General features: G+C 33.4%; 1 protein-coding gene across 5 annotated transcripts in view; it reads left to right on the plus strand.

Moving 5' to 3' along the window:
- The window catches only part of NPAT (nuclear protein, coactivator of histone transcription), a 47,514-nt gene extending 38,389 nt beyond the window's left edge, over window positions 1–9,125 (plus strand). For 4 of the 5 annotated variants that reach the window (XM_081063915.1, XM_081063916.1, XM_081063917.1 and 1 more), the window contains 3 exons: window positions 2,674–2,734; window positions 2,847–4,005; window positions 5,227–9,125. In XM_081063915.1, the coding sequence (XP_080920041.1) occupies window positions 2,674–2,734; window positions 2,847–4,005; window positions 5,227–5,304 (1,298 nt within the window). In that variant the 3' untranslated portion in view covers window positions 5,305–9,125. Of the gene's footprint in view, window positions 1–2,673; window positions 2,735–2,846; window positions 4,225–5,226 lie in introns of those variants that run through there. The other variant, XM_081063914.1, reaches the window with a different exon arrangement.
- Window positions 9,126–10,464: the final 1,339 nt, after the last annotated feature.

The raw sequence follows: 10,464 nt of genomic DNA on the forward strand, positions 1-10,464 counted from the left end.
GTACATTTTGAAGTCCATTAATATCAACATGATGTCTGTGTATTCATTTGTTTACAACAACACCACCATATTTTCTTTTTGAATACTTATGCCATCCCTAACAAGTGATCATCCATTTTTTGCGTAAAGTTTTTTTCAGTAATTTAAAAGATAAACGGAACAAAAGAGAGTTTAGAAAGAGCCCACATATTTATAAGAACTTGCATGTGGTGGTGGTAACATCAGAAGTCAGGGGACAGGATCGATAAAATTTATTGGCTGGTGTATGTATTACAGAAAAAAATTAGATCCCTCCCTTATACTATATACAAAGGTGAACTCCAAGATGATTAAAGACCTAAAAGTGAAAAGCAAAACAATTAAACAATAAAAGAAAATGGAAGACTATTTCAATGATACTGGGATAAAAGAATTGCTTTTTGAAAAATAAAAACATAATTTATAAATGGAAAAACGTAATAGTGCTGACTACAAAATTAAAGATTTTGTCAGCAAAAGACACTATAAAGTAACCCCAGATTTTAATTCAGGGCCTTGATGAATGTTTCACCTAGTTCTCAGACTTCTCTACCTCCATCTTTCCCATCTTCCTGGGTGACAAAATGACCATGTTGCTAACCTACCGAAGACCCTAACCCTCAGAATTCTTTGAGCCTTTCCACTTCTAAGTGTGTAATCTTCACTCTAGTCAACCTCTCCCATAGCTTCCTAAATTAATTAATTTTTGAATAGGAGAGTATATTGTAAAGTAACCAGGATTATAATTTATTAGTTCTTATTAGATCTATAAGATTTTTAAAGGCCAATGACCTCTCTCATTTCCATATACCCATTAAATCTCTCTTCAGCCAATGAGAGCTCCTTACTTGAATCCTTGCCTTTCGCCTGAACTTTCCGTTTCTTTCTGGTTTCGAGACCTTCACTATCCAGGGTAAACCCTGCAGTCCACCATGTCAGCCACTTTTCCCAGTACTCTTCAACACCTTCATATCCACATTCTTCCACCTTACCCGCTTGTTACCCTCCAGCCCTGGATCTAATTAACCATCTATCTGTATCTGCCTTTACACCTGGGCTTCTTAGCATTGCTTTAGAAGTGGGGCCATGCCCTTCATACCACTTAAAAATTTCCAACCATCACCGCCCCTTAGCAATCACTTTCAATGTCAACTTATCTTCTTTCTCTCCCATTGCCCTTCAAACTAGCCAGACTTTCACAGCTCTTCTACTCTTATCAGTAGTAAACTCCATTCTCACATATCACTCCATTTAATATGTACCAGTCCTATTTCCAAAAGTCATTCTTTCCTTTTCCTTTCTTAGGAATAATTCTCTAATTCTTTATAAGACTAATGCAATCTATGTCTGCTCTAGATTCTATGTATCTTCAACTTTTCTTTTTTTGGCTCTTTGCCTCTCTGGCTGTAAAGTTCCTTAGGTTTGTCCCACCTGCCAACCCTTTATCCCCAGCCCCTCTTATCTCTCAGTTCTTTATCCACGTTACTGTCTTTTCTCATGTATCCACTAAAACTTTTTAAACTGAGGTCACCAGTGGCCCAATATAGCCACATGCATTGCACATTTTCCATTCTTACTTTACTTCCCTCTAACAGTTGATATTATTGATGGTTTCTGGCGCCACCACTAAGCTGTGCTCCCCCCTTTCTAATTTTATGTAACTCAAGACCTTCAAATTCTACACATATAAGTCTCACCTCTTCTTTCATAAAGACCTCCTCTGCCTACTTTTTCTTCCTTGGTTAATGTCACCATTGAGTCCTCCTTTACCTTCAGATCTATGTGAATGCCCTTTACTGTCTCTAAGACCCTCATCTTCTCTTATCTGAAATATTTATAGCCATGTAACTAGAATACCTGTTTTCAGTTTTCTTTCTTCTCTAGTTCATTTTCTACACTACTACCAGAGTGACTCTAAAACAAATGTATTCATGCATCTTCCCTATTTAAAACTATATGATCTCATCTTTGATATTCTTTCTAGCTTCATATCTTACTGCTGTCTCACAATTTTTGCCTCCTTTGTCAAAAATTATTTGCCCATATATATGTGGGGTTTTTTCTGGGTTCTCAATTCTGTTCCATTGGTCTGTGTGTGTGTGTTTCTACCAATACCATACTGTTTTAATTATTGTCACTTTGTAGTACAATTTGAAGTCAGGGAGTATTACACCTCTGGCCTTGTTCTTTTTTCTCACGATTGCTTTGGCTATTTGGCGTCTTTTGTGATTCTAATGTGCTGTAAGTGACATAGCTTTGCAAACATGACAGTTATATAGGCAAAATTTTTAAAATAAGCATAACATATTGCTTTCTTTAAGTCACTTTCCGGATCTAAGTAATATCCTTAAGTGCTATATTGAGCATTGTAATTCGTAAATCCAGACTGGATTCACAATATTTGCCTGAAGTTGAAGCAAGGCATTTGCTCCATATCTATATTTGCTCTGTAAAATGGATGAGTGACCGTCTTGTATTATAAAGCTGCTTTTAAACCTGGTATGTGAAAGTATTTCATTTGTACATTAGATATCATTTAAAATTTTTTCTTATGATGTATGATACTGTGATCTATTCCATTTTCTTTCAGAGGAATATACTCTTTTTTTTCTCAGAAATGGTTTTCTTTTCTAATTAATTCATTTATAATTTCAGGAAAGCAGGTAAATAATTTGGTGGATTCATCAAGTCATTTAGTTGGATGTCATGCACAAAGGTGAGCATAAAAGTAGTTTTTATCAGATTATTTGAATGCTCAGATTCAAAATATAAAGGATTTCTTTATGTTGCTAAAAGTAATTTTATTTTGTTCTGTGCCTTTTTTTAAGAATTGAAGTTTCTGACAAGAATATGGCAACAGATCTTGGAAAAAAACTGGAAGAAATCACAGTTCCCTTCTCAGTAGAGAATGTAGTTCCAACTAGCAAACCATTTGAAAGCCACAGGCGTGTGCTCTGTTTTGATAGCACTGCTTCTCCTGTGGCAAATACACAAGGGACGAACCATCTGATGGAGTCCCAAAACAAAGAAAGAAATGACGTTTCCTTTCCAAATCTTGACTCACCCATTATGTCCTCCACCTTAAAACCTCCTTCTAGTAATGCTCTCAAAAGAGAGAGAGAGAAACCTCCTGTGCCTAAGATTTTATCTAAATCAGAAACTGCCATTAGCCGACATACCACTATAAAAGAAACTCAGTCAGAAAAGAAAGTTTCAACGACAGAAATTGGACTTGAATCTTTTCATAAAGCAACAGCTAATAAGGAGAATGAATTACGCAGTGATGTGGAAAGGCAGAAAAATCCAGAAACTTCAAAACTGTCTAATGGGCAACAAAATGGGGGTTTACGGAATGAGAAAACTATAGCTTCATTGCAAGAACTAACAAAAAAACAAGGCACATCCTCCAACAGTAAAAATGTCATTTCGGTAGGTGTCGCCGTGAAGGATCTAAAGCAAGAACAAACCAAGTCTGCCAGTTCTTCGATTAACCCACTAAGCAGGCATGCCACAGAAATGTTACAGGATGTTCATCGACATAGCCCAGTAAATCGGCTCACGGAGAGTACTCAGTTATCTGTTCCCCGGACACCTGGCTCAGGGGCAGGGGAAAAACATAAAGAAGAACCCACAGATGGTATCAAGGTTCCTTCTAGTAGGCGTTTCTTCGAAGACAGTAGCACAGCTAAAGTAATGATCCCTCCTGTCACGCCAGACTTGCCCGCCTGCAGCCCCGCCAGTGAAACGGGGAGTGAAAATAGTGTAAACATGGCTGCCCATACATTAATGATTCTTTCCAGAGCAGCCATCTCTAGGACTACTTCAACAACTCCTCTAAAAGACAATACACAACAGTTTAGAGCATCTTCAAAGAACACCACAAAAAAGCGGAAAATTGAGGAATTAGATGAGCGTGAGCGAAATTCCCGTACTTCTAATAAAACTCTTGCAAATTCATCAATACCAATGAAAAAGAAGAAAATGAAGGCAAGTTTGAAAGTCTTAATTTCAAAATCATACCTTTGCCCTTCTTTCAGTGCTCAGATTATAGGGAGCTCAGCATGTTTAGCCATAGCTACCTAACTGAGCATTCTGGTCAAGATAGCTTTGTGTTTTGATTGACAAAAACATTTTGTAGTAGTGTCTCTCAGCCAGTGTGGTACTCAGAAGTTGTCCAGGTAAACCAGCATTTTCAAAACAATTGCTGAAGCATTTATTTATAAACATCTTGCTTGGGGAAAAGGAAGTTTTAATTTCTGTCATGGTAGGATCCAAGTTTTTTTTTTTTGTGGGGGAAATGACAAGGCATGAAAGATTGGGAAGCCACTACTGTATGTGGAATTACCAAGAAACTACTTTGCAACTCCTACATCTTGTTTTTTTTTTCACATGTCCTGCCGTCTTTTTCATAGGCTCTTATAGATGTTAATATGTTGGAGGAGCATAAAAACTAAATTTACCTATTTTTTCTTTAACCATGGTTATCTGTAGGAAGGCAGTGCAGGGATAGTATTAATAAATGAAACCCATTTTTCCTAAATCTTTTTAGCCATTTAGTAAGTGAATAGAAAGAAAGGTGTTTAAAATATCATGGTATCATGGAAAGAATCATGGAAAATATCATGGAAAGAATCTTGGCTTTGCTTCCTTGCAAGCTTGGGTTTGAATCTCCTGCTTATTGGTTCTTTGTAGTTAAGCCCATAGCCTTTCTTAGTCTCAGCTGCATCATTTACCAGACGTTTACCACACATCTGACCTGATGGCTGTGAGGAATAAGTGGAGTGTTTGTCAAGTGTCCAGTGTATGTTAAGTGTTTGGAACTTGAAAAGTACTTGTTACTTTTAAAATCTTAGTAAAACTTTCTAAGATTTATGGTTTGGCATTAATGACTGCCTTACAGAAAGTATATTCTAGCTTGTCTCATTCAACATTTATACACTCTAGACTTGTATAATGTCTTTTGCCCTCAACTAATGTTGGAAGAATCATTGAAGTATATTTTATTAGCCTTGGGTTTATAAAATTTGTTTACTTCTCTATATAACCAAAATTCTAATGAACTGAAAAAAATTGGCAACAATTTTGGTAGTATATGGGAGAACTGATAAAGGTTCTAAGTGATTTAAGAAAGCTTTTTGGCTTTATTTGAGTTCAATATGTTAACGTAGGTTTATTTTTTCTTTTTATCTCTTATTCTTTTTTTGACAGAAAAAGAAGCTACCCAGTTCATTTCCAGCTGGAATGGATGTGGACAAATTTTTGTTATCCTTGCATTATGATGAGTAAACATTCTGAACATATAAAAACAGTAGCTGTTTAAAACTCGTATCCCTTACAACTACAAGTGTAGTAAATGAGATATTGACAAAATCTGAAAGCGTGACCTGCACTTTCATCGTACTGAAATTTCACTTTATATCTAAATCATGCTGTTTCTGAAGCAGCTTCCTAGTTTGTAAATAGATTTACTTGATATATTTTTATTTTGGAAAAAAAAATTTGCAGAAATGTAAGTAAAGTCAATCTGCAAAATTGTATAGCTTTGACAATTGCGTATTGTAAATATTGTGTAAATATTGTTGAAATAGAGGTTAAATCAACCTAATGTTCTTACACTGTGTTTTTTGACTTAATGATCCCTAATTCTGAGGCTTATTTATCTGGAATAGTTTCTCACTATTGGGGGGAAAATAATGCTTTTCCTGATAAATTGCCTTCAGTAACTGTCCAACAAGACATTTAAAGACTTCGCCACTAAGGAGAACAAAAGTGATAACCGCCTCAAATGGTAGTGAAGCAATCAGAAAAAAAGTTTGGGTTTTTTCTACAGTGAATACTTTATCACCCTTTCTTATAATTGAAGTAAAGATTATATTCCTGAAATTTTATACTTCTTCTGGTTGATCTGGTCTCTTTGTTTTAAAAAGAGAGTTTCGTAAACCATTTGAGTGTTTTCATCTTTTGTTTATAACTTGCAAGATCTTTTACAGGACTTTTAAGTATTTAGACTATTGAGCCATAAAAACTTTGGTTATGTAGTAGTTGAGATTTCTTCAGATGTATATACTTTCTCCCTAAATACTAGGGATTTAAAGAATTGCACTAATTCATAGAACTCCTTACATAGTAGAGACCAATGCACATGTAATTTAAATCTTATATTCTGTGTTAAAGCTTATGTGGAGGATTAACTTCTGGTGTCCTTTTAGAAAGCCATGTCCATCATAAGATGTAAGAAGAGAAATTATAGTTTTATATCTGAATGTAGTTTCTCCTAAAATGGGCTGTTAAATAACTATATCTGTGCTGAGATATAGCACATTGTCTTCTGTACCCCTTAAAATGCTGTAGCTAAAAAAAGAAAGAGGTGCCTTCTCTGTATTGGACTCACACACATCAGTAAAGTTGATGAATTGGTTTAAATCTTTAAATGAGAACAGACATTATAATTAGTACCTGACCAATTGTGCCTAGATATGTTCTCAAGTGCTTTTTGTATGGTTAAATATCAGTATATTTAAGGGTTTTTTTCCTACAGGTGTTATGTACTGTTCAAGTCATTTTCTGCAACTATTTTTTTTTTTTTTTGTACTGGGCCTTTAAAAAACAAAATCCATCCTAACTCTAACACATTTCTCAATGTGTAAATCACATCTTAATTGCTGAACCTTACTGTAGAAATTTGTGTTAAGACATTTTCATGATGTGGCAGTGGTCTATTCCTAAGGAACTAAATACACAGTTAATGTTTATTTAACTCAATTTGATACTGTAATACAGTTAGGTTTGAATAAATATTTTCATTAACTTAAAGTTTGAATTCCTTCATATTGGCAGTCATTCTCATTTAGATATTTTGATTAAATTCCTTTGCAAATCAATTCTTGCTTTTTCAGTTCACATAATGCTAAAAATTACACTTTCTTTTCATTCAGTTAGTATCTTTATATGTGCTACATACTAAAAATAAGTTCATCTTCTTCAAAATTTTTAGTTCACTAGCCAGCAGCCACTAGATAGAATCCAAAGACAACTTGTACTTAGAGCTTTCATTTATGTTCAAGACCAAACTGTAATCCCCATTTTACCTTAAAAGTCCAAGCATGCTGGACTTAATTGCAGTATTGTACCTGGTAACCTATTTTAACTCAAATGTCCAGTGACAGCATTTCAGGGTTAAAGTATACCACAAAAAACTTGTGGCTGCTTTTACTACATGTAAGTATGCACTCGTTAGTTTGTACACTTTAGTGGTTAATGTAGTCAAGTATATGCCAAATCTAAGACGTCTTACAAGACTTAATTACAATTAAAACATTTGATTATTTTAGCCCTGGACATTGTTGGAACCCTTAAGTATGTTGAAATTGTACATCAGAAAAGCATTTATTAGCATTCAGCCAAAGGTTAGGTGCTAGGACTATTAGGAAGACCAAGATTTAAGCTTTGATAGTATTTTTTAAAGGGATGTTACTATATATTCTGCATTCATCCATTTGTCAAGCCATCTTTCTGCCTCAAGCCCTATTTCTTGAAATTATATATCAACTTTTGACTTTATTATTATGCTTCCTCTTTTAATAAGACGTTTTTCTTTTTGTAAATGTTGGTTGACATTTTGACACATTACTAGTCTTTTTTTCTTAAATTATTTTTTCTACTTAGTTGAACTTAAACTGTAAATATAACTTCCCAATGCTTCTTTTACCTCAGTATCATGTATTTTCCAGTTTTTAGCTATTTTTTAAAAAGTAGTGAATGTACATGTAAATACATATTTGTTTATGCTACCAATTATTTCCTTAGGAGACATTTTAAAGAGTGGAATTACGAAATCAAAAAATTAAATGTTCATTTTTTTAAAGGATCTGAATACATTTTGCCAAATTCTTCCAGAAAATTAATTTACATTCCTGCCAGGAAATTGTCATTTTTTTCCATAGCATATGCTTATCCCTTACTGGAAATATATTCAGCTATATCATCACTGATTCTAGACTTTTGTTTCTTGATTTGTTAAAATTAGTAGTTAGCTCCTAATCAATGTGTAATTTATTTTGATACCTGGTGTGAAGTAAGAAACTACATTTTTTCCCCTAAATATTTTACCACTTGATTCAGTATAATTGGTTAAAATAAGTTTTCTCTCCCCTTTATACATTTACTTAGAATGTCTCTTATTCTGTACTGATGCACAGTCTTTTATTCACAATTCTAAAATCCAAAAGGCTCTGACAACCAATGTTTTTCCCCTAAATTTACCATCAAAACTCATTTCATGGCATAACCTGACCTGATTTGACTGAGGCTTCATGCGTCCTTATATTGTATGATATGAACATTCATATTTTGCTGGAAAAGTAATAATGTACTTAATTTGTATGCTGTTTCAGATTCAACTACAGGTATATGATATATATGCATATATATGTGTGTATATATAGAGAGAGAGATACATATATATATATATAGTCACTTTTTTAAAATCCTAAATATTCTGAATAATGAAACCCAGCAAACCATAAATGTATAAAATCAAAGATTTTTGGACCTACATTAAATTTATACACATACAGTATATATGGTAAATAGATTACTTTGTGTCACTGATTTAATCATAGTTTTATGCCCATTATAACTTATTTTTTTAAGTACTCACCCCTTTTATGCTCCCTGATTAACTTTAGAATCACTTGTATTATTTCAAGTTAAAGTCCCATTGCAGCATTCATTTTGAAGTACAGTAACCTATAAGTTAACCTGATACTGAAAGAAGGAAATCGTACTGGTGATATGGTATGCAGTAGTTTCGTAGTTACCATAAGTTTCTTCATAACCTGGGTATTTTGTTGTTTGTGGTTATTTTTAGGGAACTCTTCTTTCCATTGTTTTAACTGGTTATTACTTTTTTAATTAACGTAAAATTTTTATGAAAGGTGCACAAACTATTAAGTGAATACAGTTCAATGAATTGTCTAAAAGTACACACATCCACTTAATTACCTAGATCAAGAATAGGATATTTCTAGTAGGCTAGACTTCCCTCATACTTCCTTCTAGTAACTGTTAGCCCAAAGGGCAATTATCCTGGCTTCTAGCACCATACTAGTTGCAGCTTTTTTTAACCTGCTATAATGGATTCATGCAGTGTATAGTCTTTTATAACTGCTTTTGCTCCACATTGCAAGACCCACTCATGTCATATATAATTCAGTTCTCATCTTCAGTGCTGAGTATTTTTTCATTGTTTATCCACATTGTATTATACCATTGTATACCAGTATTATACCATTGTATACCAGTTAATCCATTTTATAGTTGATGAACATTTAGATTATTTCCAGTTTGGGGCAATTATAAATTTAGAACCTCTAAATATTCTTGTCATGTTTTTTGGTGAATGCATTATACTTTTCAGTTACTGGATTCTAGAGTTGTATATATCCTTATTCAGATTTTTCAGTTTTCCAGTGTGGCTGTACCAAATATTAATATCAATAGTGCAAGGAGAGTTCTAATTGTTCCACATCATTGTTTATACTTGATATTTTATTTTAGCCATTTTGTGGAGTATTTTGGTATTATTGTGGTGTTAATTTGGTTGTTCCTGATAAACCCCTTTTCAAATTCATATTGGTCATTTGGATTATCTCCTTTTGTAGAGTATTCATGTGTTTTGCCCAGTTTTGTGTAGGTTGTCTGCCTTTTATTACTGATATGTAGGTGTTCTTTCTGTATTCTAGGTACAAGTCCTTTTCCAGATGGATAGCAGATGTCTAAATATTTTACCATGTTTTTCTTAGATTTGTGTAATCTTTTATATTTTCATTTATCATCCATCTGGAATTGATTTTCCATAGGGATATCTAAGTAATCCAACACCATTTATTAAGGAAAGACTATATCCTTTCCCAAATATATTGCACTGTTACTATTGTCATAAGCTTTTTACGAGTATATCTGGATTTGCTTCTGGACTCCAATTTGTTACATTAATCTATTTTTTAAAGATGTGCCAGCAACATGCCATCTCAATTACTTTAAGAAATCTATTTATGTTTTATTTTATATTTGGGCCCTACTGAGGGAACTATTAGAGCTAATGGCTTTCCTTATGGTTATTTTTTACTTACTAATGGTATATCACCTCTAAATAATTATTTTCCAGTTTTATTTCTTACTACACTGATGAGCACTTCCAATACAACTAATAAGGATCAAAGTAGGCTTCCTTATCTTATTTCTCATTTTAATGGAATGTTAAGTATAATGTTGGCTTTTGTTTATAGTGTTTTAAGAATTTACATTAGGAGTATCTGTTTAACTTAATTAGGTGCTGTTCTAACATCAATTAAAATATTTTTATTAACCTTATCAATGTTTTTATATTAATAAGCCTAATATTCTTTACTTTGCATTCATAGTGATTTTTTAAATATAACTAAA

This window comes from Rhinolophus hipposideros, assembly GCF_964194185.1.
Source record: "Rhinolophus hipposideros genome assembly, chromosome: 10".
In the NCBI taxonomy this organism is placed as follows: domain Eukaryota; kingdom Metazoa; phylum Chordata; class Mammalia; order Chiroptera; family Rhinolophidae; genus Rhinolophus; species Rhinolophus hipposideros.